Consider the following 17982-nt stretch of genomic DNA (forward strand, 5'->3'; position numbering starts at 1 on the left):
AAAACGTTTTATATGCGCCTTCTGTTTAATTCTCTGTGCATTCCAAGAAAGACACTGGCTTCGCTTTACTGAAGGGGCTGAAGGTTGGAGAAGAAAAGTCTCTGGCCTCTAACTCTGTTCCTTGTACACTTACCCTGTCTTAGCTCCTGACCCAGATGGTCACCGTTCATTGCTGCTCAAGGGGAACCATTGACACCAAAGGTCAAAGGTGGTATTCCTCCCACCTGTCAACCAAACGCCCGCCTTAGAAAGAATCGTAATGGAGCAATCTTCCTGGCTTCATGATACTTGCCGTTACTTGAACCCCAGTTCTAAAAGCACCGGGAAGTTTCCGAGTGTCTGAACTCGCCTAAGTCTGCAACGAAAAGAAACGGGTGCGGATACACACACTGAGTATCTCCGTCTGGAGTGGAGATTCCGCGTTCCCGACTGAGGCCGGAACCTTTCTCCACTCGCGTGGTACGCGGGCGGAGAGCGGAACCTTTCTTCTCTGCATATAGTTCCCGGGAGGAGGCGTGCGAAAGCGGAACGTCCCCTCAGCGACCCGGTTCTTGCCGGGGTCGCTTGCTGCTGACGTGTACCGACCGGCTTCTGGCCGCGGTGTGGGTCGGTCGCCATGGCGGTGGACATCACACTCCTCTTCCGGGCAAGTGTCAAGACGGTGAAGACACGGAACAAGGCTCTTGGAGTGGCGGTGGGTGGCGGGGCCGATGGCAGCCGGGATGAGCTGTTCCGCCGAAGCCCTCGACCCAAGGGAGACTTCTCCAGCCGGGCCCGTGAAGTGGTAAGCTGGTTGCTATGGAAACGGCGAGCTTGAGATGGGGGCGGATCCGCACCCGGGACCCTGGACCCCAAAGAGGGAGTCTTTAGTGAGACAGAAGAGTCGGTCTCACGGGGCCGACAGCTGGTTAGAGACGGCGACAGGTTTATTCTAAGGAAGAGGGACGCATATCCGAGCACTGTAGGAAGCAAGACTTGCAGAGGTACTTGGTTAGTCGTGTTATAGAAAGTTTTGAGGCAGTGTCTTTGCCGTCACTGTTGACTTGAGTGCCAGTAAAAAGTTCCCACAGTCCTTACGCTTCCGGTCGCAACGTTCACCTCTCTACCTTTGCCCCCTTCATGTACATATTTGGGCCTCTTCTTGCGCATAGGGTTTAAAATCCACCATCAGCTGAATTCTCCTTTATCCTCTCCTCTGGTAGTAGGTAGTACTCAGTACTTCCTGAGACTGGTTTAGGATAATCTTTCACCAACACCTAGTGTCACTGTCCCCAAACTGCGTTCTGTACCCTGAACACAACTGGCTTTCATTTGTCGCCAAAGTAGGGACTTTCTTCTCAAGGGTAGGAACGTTGGGTTCATAAGCGTTGACATTATCTCTGCATGTGTGACTAACAACATTGCTTAGTAAATGCTCCTTGAATGAATAATGAACAAATAGTTGACTGTTGCCTTCACTAAACAGGAAAAAGAAGAGAGATGGTGTTTGTGTTATATCTAAGATGCTAAGGGTGGGTGTTTTTGTGGCACCGTAGGCATATACAGTCTGTTTGCCCCTTTTAAGAAACGCACACTAAAGTCCAAAGAATTGAAAGGCACTTACCAGTCAGGAGCAAATATGATCAGAACACATCGCATTGAATTTTTGATGAATAAACTAATAGGTTCTCTTGAAAAGAGACCAGCATGCATAAAGGTATGAGGTAGTGCCAGCTTGACTTAAGTTAGTTTGATGAACATAAGAATGTGGGATACTCAGAAAATAAGAGTGGTGTGGCAGCCTGAGGGAGATCTAGAAGGACTTGGAGATCACTGTTCAGAGTTTGAACTTTGCCCTCTAGACACTCCAATATCATGTGGACAGTGAAGTTCTGAAGAAGAACCAGAAACCGCATGGTTATCTTGACCATGTTAACTGTTAGCTAGACTTATTCTAGGTTTATTTACCTACAAAATGGTCTCTTTTTATTTGAAACAGACTTTTAAAACTCCATTGGCACTGGGCAGTGGTGGCACATGCCTTTAATTCCAGCACTCAAGAAGCAGGGGCAGGTGGATCTGGATCTCTGTGAGTCTGAGGCCTGTCTGGTTTACAGAGTGAGTTACAGGATAGCCAGGGCTACACAGAGAAACCCTAGCTCAAAAGCAACAAACAGAATAAAAAAAAAAACCCAGCAACAACAGCAGCAGCAGCAACAACAACTCCATTGGCTCCATCATATATATCCTATATCACATCTCCTACTATTGCATGTATCACAGTGAAGGGGGCATGTCTCAGGTGACGTGAGAGGAAGGGAGAATAGGTGTCCTCACCTCTCTACCCTGAGTCTGGCCAAGCTGTTGCGAAGGTTGCTCTCATACAGAGTGTGGACATCACAGTTTTGATGCGTGAAGGTCCTTCCTGAAATCAGTGGTTTATTAACACTGCACAGATTTTTCAGTCCTCAGGAATAGGAGATTTGGAAACAGCAGAGTTAAGAAGCACTGTTCGGCTATGTTCCTTCCGTGGGGAGGGAGCCCTGGTATCAGCTGGACTGCTCCCCAAGTGCCAAAAATACATTTTCAACTCTTTTCATTTAAGATCCTTAGAGATGGGATTCTTCAAAAGTTCAGGCAGTCCGAGTGGTGGAAAGGCAGCAGCACTAGCACGTCTGAGTTTGAAGGGAAGTATCAGCAACGGCAAACACGTCAAGCCAATGCATGTATTCTTCCATGCTGCCTCTGACCAGAGAAGCCAGCACTCATTTCCCAGTAGGTCCTGTGGCTCAGAACTCCTCAACACTGTGCTCTCAGAGCCATTACCAACTGCTGGGCTTGACATTAAGTTGAAATCTCCTTGATATCCTCCCCAGCAATTGGTTAAAAATTGATTGCATACCTAAGCAGAACTTAGACTTTTCAGAACAGACTTTTAAAGGGTCTGGAATTCATCTTTTTCAGACTAGTTATTTTATAGGTGGGAAGACAACACTCAGACAAATGCAGTGACTGGCTCCAAGTGTTTGCAGCTGGGGACATGTGCTAGAGCCAGAGGTAGAAGCCAACCCTTCTTTGCTAGTTCAGCATTTTTCTCCCTCTGTTTTTGTATCTTAAATATCCACCTAAATCTTTAAAAACAATTATTTGTGAGTGTGTGCGTGTGCGTGCGTGTGTGTGTGTGTGTGTGTGTGTACCTGCCTCTTTGATTGGGTACCACGTACATTGGTGTGCCTTCGGGAGGCCAGAAGAGGACGTCAGATCTCCTGTAGCTAGAGTTGGAGGTGGTTGTAAGCCGACTGACTTGGATACTAGGACCTAAGCTTGCAAGAGCAGTGAGCACTCCTAACCACTGAATCATCACTCACTCCCCCCAATAATATTAAACAAACTTGTTCGACTTTTCAGTGCCAAAGAGTTTCTTCTTCTTGAGCTCATAGTGCATGAGGCTTGGATTTGAATCTCTTTCTGGTTGTGTGAAGTCGGGGAGTTACTTAACTTCAGTTCCCCTTTTTCTAAGAATGATAGCCACTTCAGAAGATCACTTGACTGATGAAATGAGAGATGGTGTGCAAGTGCCTGGAAGAGTCTAAATTCTTTGGTTACAAGTAATAGTAATTTATGAACAACCCAGAGCAAAATATGTGTGTTGGCTCACATAACTAATGGGTTGGCATGTCTTTCTGTAGCTCCCATCCATAAAACCCCAGGGGTGGACCTGTGTCTACTTGGACCCCAAAGCCTTTGTTGTGATCTTAGGAATAAGGTTCTTTAGTTGGCTAGGCCATATGTCCGTTCCAGTTTGTAACCAGTAGGTGGCTAGAATATTATGATTATAGCCCCACCAGAGCCTTAGAAAGGGAGTGCTGTGTTCAGGAGTGGGGGCAAAGGGTGGTGGGCAAATACATATCTCATGGTGCCTGATACACCTGACATTACTGAGCACATTGTGTTACTGTCTCTTACTATCTATAGGATAGATACTTCCTCCTTACCTGCTTGTTGTCTTGAAGGACTTTGGGAATGGGCTGGGTCCGGAGATGCCATGTGGTGGCAGCTCTTCTTCCTTGTTAACTTACAGAGGTTTCAGAGACCAAGAGAGCTACCACACTGTTACCCAGAGCCTGGAGAGGAGCCCAGTTGCATATCCAGAGCAGCGGGGGCTCCTGAGTATCATGGAATAGGAAGCCAGGAAAGCTCAAAGTTAACACTAGGTCTACCAGGAAGTCACTGCAACTTCTCGGTCCCAGTTACCACAGTAACAAGACTGAGAGCTCAGACTAGATAATCATGAGAACCTCTGATAAATCATAGATCTTAGTGATTTTGAGTTGTTGAGAATTCTCCCCCCCATACCCAGAGTAGGTAAACAGTGAAGTTTTAGGATTTTTTTCTTATTATATCATGATTTTGTGAAAGTCGAATATTTTTTGTTTTACTGTTCATCTATCTATCCTTAAGAATTCAGTAGCAGGGCTAGAGACATGGCTCAGAGGTTAAGAGCATTACCTGCTCTTCCAAAGGTCCTGAGTTCAATTCCCATCAACCACATGGTGGCTCACAAACTATCTGTAATGAGGTCTGGTGCCCTTTTCTGGCCTGCAGGCATACACACAGACAGAATATTGTCTACATAATAAATAAATAAATATTAAAAAAAAGAATTCATTAGCTTTAGCTTTAGTTCTTGGCTGAAATACAAAGTTCTTCTAAACATGTTTTACTAATTTGTGTGTGTGCACGTGTGCACGTGCACACGTGTAGAGTTCTGAAGTGGGTGTCAGTTCCCCAGGACTGGAGTTAGATGTGTGTGAGAGCTGCCTGGTGTGGGTGTTGGGAACCAAATTCAGGTCCTCCGAATGAACAGCAAGTGCTTTTAACTGCTAAGCCATCTCTGTAACCCCTTTAGGTTTTTTCTTTTTCTTATTTTATTTTATTTTTTTAAAAAAGAAAACAAACTATCTTTTTTCATTTTGCATATCAATCCAGTTCCCATTCCCTCCCCTCCTTCTATTCCTTCCCCCTGTCCCCCCCACTCCACCCCCCCATCCAGTCCTCAGATTGGGTAAGGCACATTGCTTTGGGGGAAAGTTCAAGGCCCTCCCTACTATATCTACGCTGAGCAAGGTATTCATCCAAAGAGAATAGGTTCCCAAAAAACCAGTACAAGTACCAGGATAAATCCTGGTGCCACTGCCAGCGGCCCCACAGTCTGCCCTAGCCATGCAACTGTCACCCACATTCAGAGGGTTTGGTTTGGACCTATGCTGGTTCCTTCTCTGTCTGGCTGGTGTTGGTGAGCTCCCATTAACTCAGGGAAACTGTTTCAGTGGGTTTCCCCATCATGGTCTTGACCTCCTTGCTCAAGGTTCATTCTTAGAGTGACCCTAAACCAAGTGATTGGCCTCATCCTCTCTCTGTCCTCATTTCTCACATACGTCCCTTTCATTTTTCTCCTGCTGCCATCCTGTCATTATTGCTGTCCTCTCACATGCCAGGCACCTTCCTACCTCAGGGTCTGCATCTGTTGTTTCCCTTACGTGGAACACTACTCCCAGAGTCCATACAATCCATCTCTGCTAACGTCAGGTGGCTCAGATGTTTCCTAAGTGAGGCCTTCCTTGACCTCTTTGTATAAAGTGGCATCCTTTTTCTTTTCCTTGTAATGTTTTCTTTTCATTGCTAACGTATTGTGTATAGTTTGCTTAGTTTACTACTTGACTATGTGCTTCCTAGAAAAGAAAACTGTGGTCTGTTCTGAATCCGTAGCTTCTAGAACAGTGCAGGAATATAGGTTTGCAGTGCATATCTTTAATTAGTAAGTGCTACGTGACTGTATCTCTTTCCTTTCACTTTTGAGACTAGCCAAGCATCCTTCCAGTTCTAAAAATGTGCAGTCCTAATAGATCTTTTGACTATTTCAGATGTAGATTCATACTGAGCCCAGCATCTGTTATAAATAGTAGCTTTAGTTTTATTAATGAGGTTCAGGCCTTCTCTTAAGGAGAAGCAGACACAGTGCACTGGGGGTGACTGACAAGTGTAACTCCAGCATCAACTCCTCAGGTTCTCTTTGATTTCCCTCTCAGAGGCCCCAATATTAGAGCCTAGTAAGTGAGCTGGAACCACCTGGATTGTTATCTGGAGCGGCTGGAAATAGATTTTGCCCAGAAATTGGCTGTAATCCTAGTTGAACAGGGATTTCAGTAAGGGAACACATTTCAGAAGCAGCATCTGGCAGCAGGTGCAAAGAGCCAGGGAAAAGCAGAGAAGGCAGGAGATGGAGCCAGAGTCCAGGAGCAGAAAGAAAAAACTGTGCAGCTTATATGACAGCTAAAAGCAGGGTGCGTTGGATCATGCTTATTTTAAAAATTTAAGGCAGGAACCTTTTTGCAAATAAAATGAGTGGCTTTGAGGAAAGCTGGGATGGGTAGAGCACAGAAAAGAGACATTCACTAGCCAGCCTTCTCTTCTGCCTTTCCCCCTCTTCTTCAGGACCCTCAGGAACCAACCAGAGGACCCAGGAACCCACTAACTGGCCTTTTAACTTCACAGTGTTGTTTCTTTGTGGTTTATGACAACTGGTGTTTCCTGTATGTAGAGTTCAGTGCTAGAGACTCTTAGGACGTCATTGGTGAGCTTTGTATGGATTGCCCTTCTGGATTTTGCCTAGGACTTAGGAGGACTATGGCTTTTGAAGTTCTGTTTTTCAGTAATTGGTTTATTCCATTACCTGACTAAACATCTGATGTGTATCAGGCATTGTGTTGCGGTTAAAAAAAATGACGAAAATACAGAGAAAGGACGCCTAAGTCTCTTGGGGGAGAATTAATGGAGACTACAGAGAGAAAGCAGTAATTTAGTTGGGCCATCAGGGTTGAGAACCGTTATGCCAAACTTAGGAAGGGTACCAGTTTAAGGGAAGTGTGAGTGGAGACAATGAGGCACATCAGGGCCAGTGGAGCAGAGACAAGACAGGGATGAGAAGGGTACTTATTGGGGGGATACCTGAGTGATGGAGTGGGTTCCTAGACATGAGGCTGTTCTGGATTGCATAGATGAGGATGCAAACTTTGGTCTGCAGGCCAGATTTAGCCTGTTCTCTGTTAATGAAGTGATCATGTTAACTTTTATCAAATAGAATGAGAATGCTTAAGTATTTGATACCAAAGGACCTTGAACATTTTCAGTATTTCTCAAGAGTTTCTTGATATTTTGATTTTAAAATTGACAATGTGGAAAATGCTGCCTTATATAAATGTATAGTACAAAAAATGGCAGAAAAAGTATTCTTTAGGCAGTTTCAGAAATGGTTGGAAATTGTGTGCTATCCTGAAGTCAAAATTCATATGAACATTTTTAAAAGAATGAGACTCATTTTGGCAATTCAAACAGGATTTACAAAAAACAAACATTCTAACAAGATACAATCCAAAGATACACTAATCTAATATTTCCATGCTGAGCAGTGATGTATTAGAAGCCTTTGTTTTCTGAATTGAAACCATTACTCCAGTAGGAGAGAAAACTTTGTTCTGTGGGATCACTGTGGTCCATAACATAGTAGTCTTCCCTTTAAGCCATGGCGTTTCAGGCAGTGTTGGCTGGCATCACGTTGTGTGACAGCATGCATGGTGTGTGTTTGGAGCCAAGGCTACAGTGACATCACACATTGTTATGGGTCAGGGGAAGCTCTTCATTATGAGTTTGAGTTGAGTTAAGTTTTAGTCATTTTGCATCCAGAAATTGTTCATTGTTGCCACACTTTGTCTCCTCCATTTCCAGTTTGTTGATTATAAATTTGTTGTGGTTTGGATGTGAAATGCTTCTCTCCTCCCACAGGCTCATGTCTATGAAAATGGTCCATGGTTGGTGGTACCATTGTGCAACCTTGAGAAGATGAAGCTTAGTGGGAGGAAGTGGGTCACTGGAGGGCAGACTTGTGGTTTATCCCTGTCCTGGTTCTGGCCTGAACTTTCTGCTTCTTCATCTACCGGGATGCATGCTGGCAGCTTTATGCTCTTACTGCCACAGATAGGAGCCTTCTTCACTGTGATGGTCAGCACCCTCTCAAACTGAGTTGAAATGTTTTTTTTCTTCCCTAAGTTGATTTAGTCAAGTATTTTGTTCTCAGTGATAGAGAAATATAGAGGAACTCACCTGTGTTTTGTATGCTGTTGGCATATATTATAACCCATTAATGAGGTAAAGGGAGGAGGGAAAGAGTGGGGGAGAACAAGAGAGCACCCAAGCTTTCTGGGAGGAAAATTAAACAATGCTTTTTCACCTTAGCCTTCCCTCGGATTTGAGAGAAGGTGCCAGTCACTCATATCTCTCTTCTTAATGTCACACAGAGGAGTAGATCCAAGAAAGCAGGGTCTCTGGGTTTAATAAAGACAATACGTGTTAGATGTCCCTTGTGTCAGTGCTTCCTGAGAAACCTGGATTGATCTTTGCAGCAGGGACCCATTCTTAGATCTTGGAGGGTAATGAGGCTCTAAGATAGATACTTAGTACATGCATCCAGCTAACAGCACAGACTAAGTCTTCCCTGGGCTAGTATTATGGCCAGCCAGCCTCGCTGGGGGTCCAGATGGGGACTGAGGCTTAGGAGCCCTATTTGTCTCACTGTTTTGGTAGTCATGTTGTCCCATGCTTCTATGGATAATGAGCTGATGATGCTCTTCAGCATGCTGAGAACAGTCTGGAATGGAGCATAGTCTCTTCATCATTATCATCATCATCATCATCATCATCATCATCATCATCATCATCATCATCATCATCATCATCATTATTTAGCTTGCAGATCACCAGTAGTTCACCTTGTTACTCACTTAGACCTAAAATACTCCCTTCCATTGTGACAGTTTTAGTAAAATTCCTCCTGTCTAGGACCTGGTTTCATCTTGGAGGATTGAGAACAGATTTGTCTACACTGCAAATAGAATCTTGTCTGTCGGGGCAGATATTAGCCAGCTTTGTGCCAACTTGTAAGTCAGAATGCAGTTGGCCTTCCACCTTGTAGGGTTCTCCTATAGAAGCTGTGCATTCACTCAACTGTGGGTTGAAAATTTTAAAATCTGCTTATGTACTGAGCATGCACTTATATTTCTTATTGCCACTCTTCCCTGAGTAATCCAGTCTAACAGCTATTTACCTAGCAGTCAGCTGTATTGTATTATAAACATTTCAAGTACGTAAGATGGCAAATTCTGTGTCATTTTATGGAAAGGACTCAAGTGTCTGTGGCTTTTGTATGCAGAGGGGTCCTGAAACCTATCCCCTAATATCTCTGGGAAGATGACCATGTCAGGCTGTTGATTTATTGCAGCACTGTAAGATGCAGTTAAGAGAGCCCACATTTTTGAGCATCTTGTCTAGGTAGGAGCTCTGCTAAGGTCTTTGTGTGACTTATCTCATTTAGTATTCTACTTTTTAAGGGTTTGAACTCTGATGGTAAGTGTATAATGATAATTACGTTGTGAATAACATGGTTTTAGAATTCATGTGAACTTGATGCTTGAAGTTTCTAGTTACGTAGAAATCCATATGGGCTCCCTCTGGTGGGTAAAAGATCAAGGTCTACAAATGTCAGTCATTCCTAGAATACGAGCTCCTTTCAATTAAAACACATTAGCTCAGGTCTAGCGGCTCACACCTTTAATCCCAGCCTCAAAAGGCAAAGACAGATGGATCTCTGAGGTCAAGGACAGCCTATGGTCAGCCAGGTCTGTACAGCCAGTTCCAGGCCAGCCAAGTCTGCAAAGTGAGACCCTGTCTCAAAAAAGCCCCAAAATAAATAAATAAAATTATCTTTAAAAGATGCTCCTTGAAGCTCCTCTTAGTGTATAAACCTAAGGAATGAGAGATGGACTTGTTGAATGAACCCAGTAACTTACACACAAAAAACTTGCAACACAGTTGAAACGCTAAATGCAGAGAGCATTTTCCTTCCTGACTTTCAAGTTATCTAAGTCTGGAGATCGTAGTTTGTGCTGCTTCCTACAAATTGTGATCTAGCATGTACCTGTTTGTCAAAATGTTCTCATCCTGGGGCTTGCGAGTCAGGATCACCCAGTCTGGTTTTTTTTTTTTTTTCCTTTCATAAGATGTTTCTACCTTCTTAGGATCAGTGATAAGAAAGCCACTAAAATGAACCTCTGTCTTTTCAGGGGCATCTTCAGCTCTGGTTTCTGTAGTCTAAGTAGAAGAGAAGGCAGCAGGGTATTGTGACTTGTGAGAACTGAGAAAGGAATTAAAAGTGTGTATTTTGAGTTAGAAGTCCCTTTGGCTGTAGGCAGTAATTAGCTGTATGTTCCTACAGACCCCTACTCTCTGCACCCATTATTCCAAATGAGAGGTTGTACGTCTATGATCCTTGGGAGCCTTTGCAGTAGGATGGTCCCATGGTTTGTTCAGTTTCTGTCCCGAAATTCCTAGGGTGTATTTTAACATTCTTCTTGCTGACAATTACTTGTTGCCTTGAGACATTTTCACCAAGTCCCTGTATGCTCAGACCCTTTTTAAAATCTAGATGAAACAATGAATTTTTTCAAAGTTGGCATTTTGTATGTTTGGTTTTTTTTTTTACAAAAGACTTTCATGATGGTATGAATTCTCATAATAAACTACTATCAGCGTACATTCTGAAGGTGACTTTTAAAATCTGATCATAAAGTTAGAACATGTTCATTAAACAAAATAGAAAAAAAGAAGACTAGCTATTGTTACAATTTTGGTGTATAACTTTCTAGACTTAATTAAATGAATATAAAATTTTCATGCAATAACTTTATACATCTGTTTTGTGCCCCTCCCCTGTTTTTGTTTTGCCTTTTCTATATTTCTTCTATTTTACTGTGTTGACCAACATTTTTCTGTGTTAGTATGTATTGCTGTATACCACTAATTTATTTTTCTGCCTGTCTATTAGAAATATCTCATAACTGATTTACCTGAGTATCTGTTGAAATATTGACATTATCTGCTTCCAGTTTGTCACATTTTAAACAAATGGAACATTTTTACAAAATTTGTTTCAGATTTATCCTAACTTCTTAAACGAGACCAACTAGAAATTTAGTTTGTTTTGTATTTACTTTTTCTCAAGTAAGAAGTTTGCATGTCCTAATGTTGATAAGAAGGAAATGATTACTGGATCATTTGAAATCATGAAGTTACATGGGAACTTACTACGAGTGCTAGGAGAATTTGGAAAAGGCGGTAACTGCTCACTAAGCATGACCTCTCAAGCCCATCATTCTAACTCTTGGGAGTCTGTGGCAGGATTGTCACAAGTTTGATGTTGCCTAGGCCATAGGAAGTTCTGGCTACTGGGGCCCTAATGAGCAAGTACAGTTTTTTGGGTGGCCAGAATAACAATGGGTGCTACAGTGACAGGAGGGACTCTGTGGGTGCTTGTAGCCAGTTCTGTGAAGTCAAGTGGGGGTGGGTGGGATGAGGTTTGTGGCCTGATCATGAAAATGTACAGACACTAGAGGTTATCTTGAATCTGTTTAATGGCTACTTAAAATGTAACAGAAGCATTTGCAATCATAGTAGAAAGAGAACTTTAGTAATAACCTTGAGAAGAAATACAAATGACCCAGTTCTGTAGTGATGTAGACCTGAGTACATTGAAATGCACACTGTGAACCTGGAGGGAAGAGCAAGTGTCACAGAGGGATTAGGTAGTCTAAATTAGCTTGTAAGTCTCATGAAGTTTCCATCAGAATCCTAACAGAACTTTTCTGAGAGAAACATGAAACTAGTTGCAGAATTCATCTAGGAAGACAAATGCGAGAACAGGTGATTGACTTGAAAACGATGGGAGGGAGGTGATGGTAGAGCTCTGGCCTTCTTAGGTGCAAAGCAAAGCCCAGCGCTAACAGATGCATGGGATGTGACTCGGTCATAAAGCCTTTAAGCCTGGGGCTAGTGTTTCATAGTTATCCATACTTTTTAAAGAAGACATGTAGGGGGCTGGAGAGATGGCTCAGAGGTTAAGAGCATTGCCTGCTCTTCCAAAGGTCCTGAGTTCAATTCCCGGCAACCACATGGTGGCTCACAACCATCTGTAATGGGGTCTGGTGCCCTCTTCTGGCCTGCAGGCATATGCACAGACAGAATATTGTGTACATAATAAATAAATAAATAAATAAAAAATTAAAAAAATAATAAAGAAGACATGTAAAACATTCTCACACTTCTGTTTTAGTGTATGTACACTCTGAATGGACTAGAGATTTAGTTAAGAAAGCAAAATAGAAGAAAATGGGAGGTGAATGCTGACATACCTTACTTTCACAGGTGGAAGGGTCTTTTTGAGTCTGTAAGTTAGCAGCAGTCTTAATGACAGTGATGATGCTGGTCCTGATGAGTATAGGGGGATTACTAGGCAAACATGGCATGCCTAAGAGTGTGTCAGGGCACGGAAAGAACTCCTTCACTGTCAGATTAAGTTTAAAGGTCAATGCCTAAAGTCCTTAGAGTTAAAACCATAAGGACAAAAACTCCACTCTCCAAGCATGGAAATACCAACTAGCTTGACTAACCGTAGCAATGAGGCCATTGCTACTTGAGTGATGAACTGTGTGTGACCTTGTTTCTGCTCCTGTCATTCAGAATTTAATGGACACACCCCACTTTTGTATGGAAAGTAGAACAGAAGCAACAAGCCTAGAAGGTGACATTTTACTTGTGGTAGGACTTGGGGAAGAATTAAAGGCTTTTGATTAGAAAAATGTCTCGGGTAAGCAGTATGCATGTATGTATTAAGTGTGCTGTGGAGGGGCCCCTATTTAAAGGATGTCTGTGGTAAAGCCTTTTGTAAAGGGAATAACATTCCCATATCTCAGCTAGAGTTTCAGTTCAGATTCTCTTAACCTGTCCAAGAAAATCACCCACAAATGTTGCACTGACCTCTTAGTTTCCTGGCTGCCATAAAACAACAAGCCTTAGCAGTAGCTGGTGTTACTGAGCACCTACCCTGCCTGGCCTTGCGTAGCAACTTCGTTGACTGTCCTGCAAGCCGAGGTCTATACTGTGAATAAGATGGGGTTCAGAAGGTCAAGCCACCTCCCTGCCTGATGTCCCTAGCACTAATGATGTGAGGAGTGACAAGAGGGCGCCTCATCCCGGCTGGCATGCTGCACTTGCTGGCTCCGAAGTGGACATTTTTTCCCTGGTGGAGCTGCACTCTGTTTTCATCGCCTTATGAGCCTTTTGGGCCTCTGGGCTCTGCTCCTTGACCTTAGGATTATGATGTGGCCTATAAGTCATGTAAATTTTAAGTAACTTGACTAGTTGGGGTTTTTGTGAGGGGGCAGAGATAAAACTACTACTGCTGAACCAAGCTTTTTGGGGGGATTTTTAAACTCCCTCTTCCCTCTCCTGTCTTCCTTACTGACTCTTTTTTGAAACAGTTGTTTCTTTGATGGAGGAAGGTCATTGGTTAGTTAAATAAAGAAGCTGCTTGCCCTGATAGGTTAAAACATAGGTGGGAGGAGTAAACAGAACAGAACTCTGGGAGGAAGAGGAAGTGAGCTCAGAGACTCGACAGTTCTCCTTTTGGGGGCAGACGCCTCAGAGAGAGACAGGATGCTCCACTCTTGCGGGCAGAGGCGAGAGCTCTGCTCTCTGAGGCACACGCGATGAAGCTCCGACCCAGGATGGACATAGGCTAGAATCTTCCCGGTAAGCGCACCTTGGGGTGCAACACAGATGATTAGAAATGGGCTAAATTAATATGTGAGAATTAGCCTAGAAGAGGCTAGATAGAAATGGGTCAAGCAGTGCTTAAAAGAATACAGTGTCCGTGTAATTATTTCGGGTAAAGCTAGCCTTGTGGGCAGCGGGGTGCTGGGGACACAGCCCAGCTGCCCCAATTTCTACATTTCTTATAGATAATGTTGATATTAATGTATGCTTTGGGGGAATAGGAAAAAACTTCAGTATTAGTGAAATCACTGAATTAAACTCAGTTTATAGGGCATAGACACAAGAAAATATGATTCTGCTTTTCATTGAGCAATGCTGGATGCTGAGATAGTGTTTTAGAATTGCCTAGTGAAGCAAGGGGCCTGCTATTTTGCCATTGGGTGTGGACTTCCTCCAGGGAAGGACCCTAAGGTGGGGGAGGAAGCTGACTACTGCTCAGGGCCTTGTTTTGGAGACACTTAGCTGAGAGCCTCTAGTAGCTGGGGCAAGAGATTCTCAATCCTGAAGGCTCAGATTTTACACTAGCATTAACATTGTTGGGGCTGGGTGTGGTATCTTGTACATTGTGGACACCCAGAAAATAGCAGCTCCTTCAGTGTCCTTTTATGTGCATTAAGAATAAGGAAGCCACTTGGGTTGTGTGCTGGGATAAGGTTAAGAAAACCGTCAATTTCCTAGAATCTAAAGGAGGCATTTATTTAGCCAGTGATGATGAAGCATCTCTGATTGGCCACATGTATGGTTTTGGCCTCGAGAACCCAGCAGAGGAATATGAGAGTAAACAAGTATACACAGTGACTCTGTCAGAAAGCCAAAGTCGTCTCAGGTAAACTCTAGAGGTGCCTGTAAGTGATTAGGAACCCTTGACAGGGGAACTTTGAAGGCGGATTCAGGGGGCAAGAGATTACTTCTGAAGTTAAAAGGCAGCTTTGAGGAAGAGATGACTTGAGTACATTGTCCACATGTGGGAATGGCGAGAAGAGAGACTAGGAATGATTGTAGACGCCAAGGTGGACACTCAGGATGGCAGCTCGGACTGAGTAAAGCTCAGCTTACACAGGTAGAGGATGAGTAGGCCAGCGATTTGTCGAATATCCCTTGGCCTTTGGGGTCCCACTCTTCCTAGCCCTGCTACCTTTGTTCAAGATGCTGATCTTAACGGATAGCATGCCAAGATGCCCTTGCTCCCTGGCTTCTGGTCGGGGTTCACAGGGAGAGGTTCCAGTGGGATAATAGAAATCTGAATGAGAGGAGCTGGTTTGGCACTTGGGTAATGGCTTTGCATCCACGGCTCATGATTCCACTAGGTGTCTGCTCACCACCTAGAGCCTTCCCTGTGTGTGTCAAACATCTTGTATATCAGCATGAATTTAGCCAGTGGGGTGATGCCAGCCAGCCATGCTCAGTGCTGCATTATAGTCCTACTCAAAGAGACCCTAGGAGACAATGACAAGGGAAACCCCATGAGTAGCACTTTGGACAATTCGTCTCTGCCTCTCTCTTTAAGGTGAGTTTTGTTTGATCTCTGTTTTTCTCCCTTCTTTTCTAGTTCAGCATTGCAGAAGAAAAGTCAAGTGTTTTTGGCTTCGGTGTGCTTTTTCTCAGTGATGTGGCAGTTTATACTTTTCTTCCAAATACAACCTGAAAGGTTAGAGGTGGTAAATGGCTCCATGGCACACTGACTGTAAATATGAGCTGAAATGGAATCTGTAAGCCATTATCAGATTCCAAATCAAGCTGCTGTGGCCTTCTCCAGCTTTTGTTTCAGTGAAAGTGTGTTTTCATTCTGTCAGTGGACAGTTCACACACCTACTATTAAAAGAACATTCACAGTGAATACTTGATGTGAAGGAGACTAGTTAAATACTTCAGCTCCAAGGGATTCCATTAAAGTAATAAGGAAATTACATTTAATTTTGAATAGAAGACTGATTTTTAATGCCATTGCCATTAAGCATTTATCATCTACACACACACACACACACACACACACACACACACACACACACACACACGACACTGGTTTTGTGAGTGAATTCCTGAAGCACAGTTGGTCTTTATATAGGTAGAAAGGAAATATTCCTGACGAATGCTTGGTTTGATGTCACCTTCTTAACAGTGGAGAAAACCCTGCTTCTCCAAAGAATAGAATGTGATGGTTGGTTGGAAACTTTTGGAGTCACAGCTTTTAGCTCTACCTCCCGAATAAGAAAAAAAGCATATAAATGAGTCCCCAGATGAAGGCGTGGTGGGGTGCTTCATCAGCCTAATTGATTCCAGACACGAGCTGTGATTTGTAAGCAAGCAGTGACAAGAGGAAGTGAAATCAAAATTAAATTAAGGGTAGGAAGGGAAGAAAGAGCCATGAGAAAGAGGTGATGAATTTTCTACAAGCTTCTAAATATGTGCGTGCCTGTGAGTAAGCAGTTGTACGTCTGCAGCCGTGCCTCGGGTATGTCAGGTGAGATCTGGAAACGCCTCAGTCCCCTAACAGACCCCTGTCTTGTTTAAGAATCTGTCCTGATGCTCATTGGTTGGTGCGTTTTTAGTGAGTTCAGGTGCTTGTTTTTGGGACCACGTCACTGCCCGGTGGCATAACGCCATCTCCTATGAAGCACAGGACAGGGTGTTTGGAGGACAGCCTTTTCCGCTTATAGTTTGACATTTTGACATTGTTGTAGCTCATATCAATAAATGTCTAGGAACCAGCTGTCCTCATATGTAGTTGGCTCACTCATTTTCCCCTTTTCTGGCCATCCCTGTCTTCTTAGTGACCAGGCCCTAGAGGACAGGCAGTCCCTTTGTCCCACTTCCCGTACACATAGAGCACATGGCTCTCAGCACCTATCTGGAAGTGAAAGAAGTGAATTAGCCACCGGGTTTTTTCTCGTTGTGGCCATGTGGGTTCAGGCCCCGGCCACCTGGAACTTGAGCCTGTGGAATGGCATTGGGCCCATTATCTCTCTGGAGTCGGGTCATTTTCATCTCCTTCATTCCTCCCTCCCTCCCTCCCTCCCTCCCTCCCTCCCTCCCTCCCTCCCTCCCTCCCTTCCTCCCTCCCTCCCTCCCTCCCTTCCTCAAAGCCCTCCAGTATTGCCCGTTTCCCGCAGGACAAGCTCTCAGCTACTTAGCTGGTATCTGGAAGGCTTTTCAAAACTAGCTGCATTGGTTGAGTCCCATGCTTCTCTGATGGTCCTACCAGCTCCAACCAAACTACCCTGTTTATAATCCCGTCTGCCATCTTGTCCCGTGCATGGCTGCAGCTCTTTCTCCTCTGCAGGCCACTCACTCTCCTCTACTTTCTCAGAGACTTAGTCTAGTTAACACTGGTCTCCTGAGTTCGAACCTACAGCTGCCTGCTTTTTTTTAAAGTGAGAAACTCCTTCTGGCCTATGACACCTTTTTAATGCTGCTTTCTGTTATTTATTGGTCACACAAACTTAGCTTTCAGGTGAAACTAGGGAACTACTGCTGTGTGGATCCTGCATCGTATTTTTTGCTTTGGGCCACAGCAGATGGAAGGGGAGAGGTTAGGACTCCATCTTCATGTTTTTCTTTCCTTCAAGAGGATGTAAACATCTAATGGTCCTTATGGCTCCTTTTATGGCCAGAGCCTAACACAGAGTCTCAAAGTCTAGCACAGAGTCTGGCCTATAGTAAGGTTTCCTTATATGGTTGTGGGATAGATGACTAAAAGGCATTCCCCAGATATTTGTTTATTGTTTGAACCAGCAGAGATAAGTTCCCCCTTGAAAGCCACAAATGCCCATTTTTCCTTTCTTTTCCAGCCCCAACAGTCCTTCCTGCAGCATATCCCATTGCCTGCCTGGGGTTCAGACTGACATTTAAATCAGTTTTCTGTCCTCCTCTCTGGGAGATTGGAGAGTAATTCAGTCAGGTCCTCACTAGTAGCCCTCCAGCACATCAGACTGCCTCCAGGGGGAGCTTCTCAGATTCGCTTATCCCAGAGGCCTCTCCTGTTCTTCATGAAACCATTTCTGTGGTTGCTAAAGAAGCAATCATTTGTGTTTGCTTTTAATTTTAATTCCAACTCTTCATAAAACTTAGTTCTTTTTATAATTCTACCAAAGGGTAACTCTACAAAGGCCTGATGGACCCTGTCAGGAATGGGAAGCTTTCTCTTGAAATCTCTTTCTCCTATTTGGAGTATGCTGTTGGGTGCCTTCCCGTCCCTCCAATCTTGTCAGGTCTAACCTGGGATCTATTCTCCCCTCTCAGTGTTTGGTGTGTGTGTGTGTGTGTGTGTGTGTGTGTGTGTGT

General features: G+C 43.9%; 1 protein-coding gene across 3 annotated transcripts in view; it reads left to right on the forward strand.

Moving 5' to 3' along the window:
• Positions 1 to 549: 549 nt before the first annotated feature.
• The window catches only part of Stx18 (syntaxin 18), a 103463-nt gene continuing 86030 nt past the window's right edge, over positions 550 to 17982 (forward strand). For 2 of the 3 annotated variants that reach the window (XM_026788614.1, XM_005365959.3), the window contains exon 1: positions 550 to 784. In XM_026788614.1, the coding sequence (XP_026644415.1) occupies positions 617 to 784 (168 nt within the window). In that variant the 5' untranslated portion in view covers positions 550 to 616. The remainder of the gene's footprint in view (positions 785 to 17982) is intronic. The other variant, XM_013353318.2, reaches the window with a different exon arrangement.

The sequence above is a fragment of the Microtus ochrogaster genome, unplaced genomic scaffold (genome assembly GCF_000317375.1).
Source record: "Microtus ochrogaster isolate Prairie Vole_2 unplaced genomic scaffold, MicOch1.0 UNK5, whole genome shotgun sequence".
NCBI lineage: Eukaryota > Metazoa > Chordata > Mammalia > Rodentia > Cricetidae > Microtus > Microtus ochrogaster.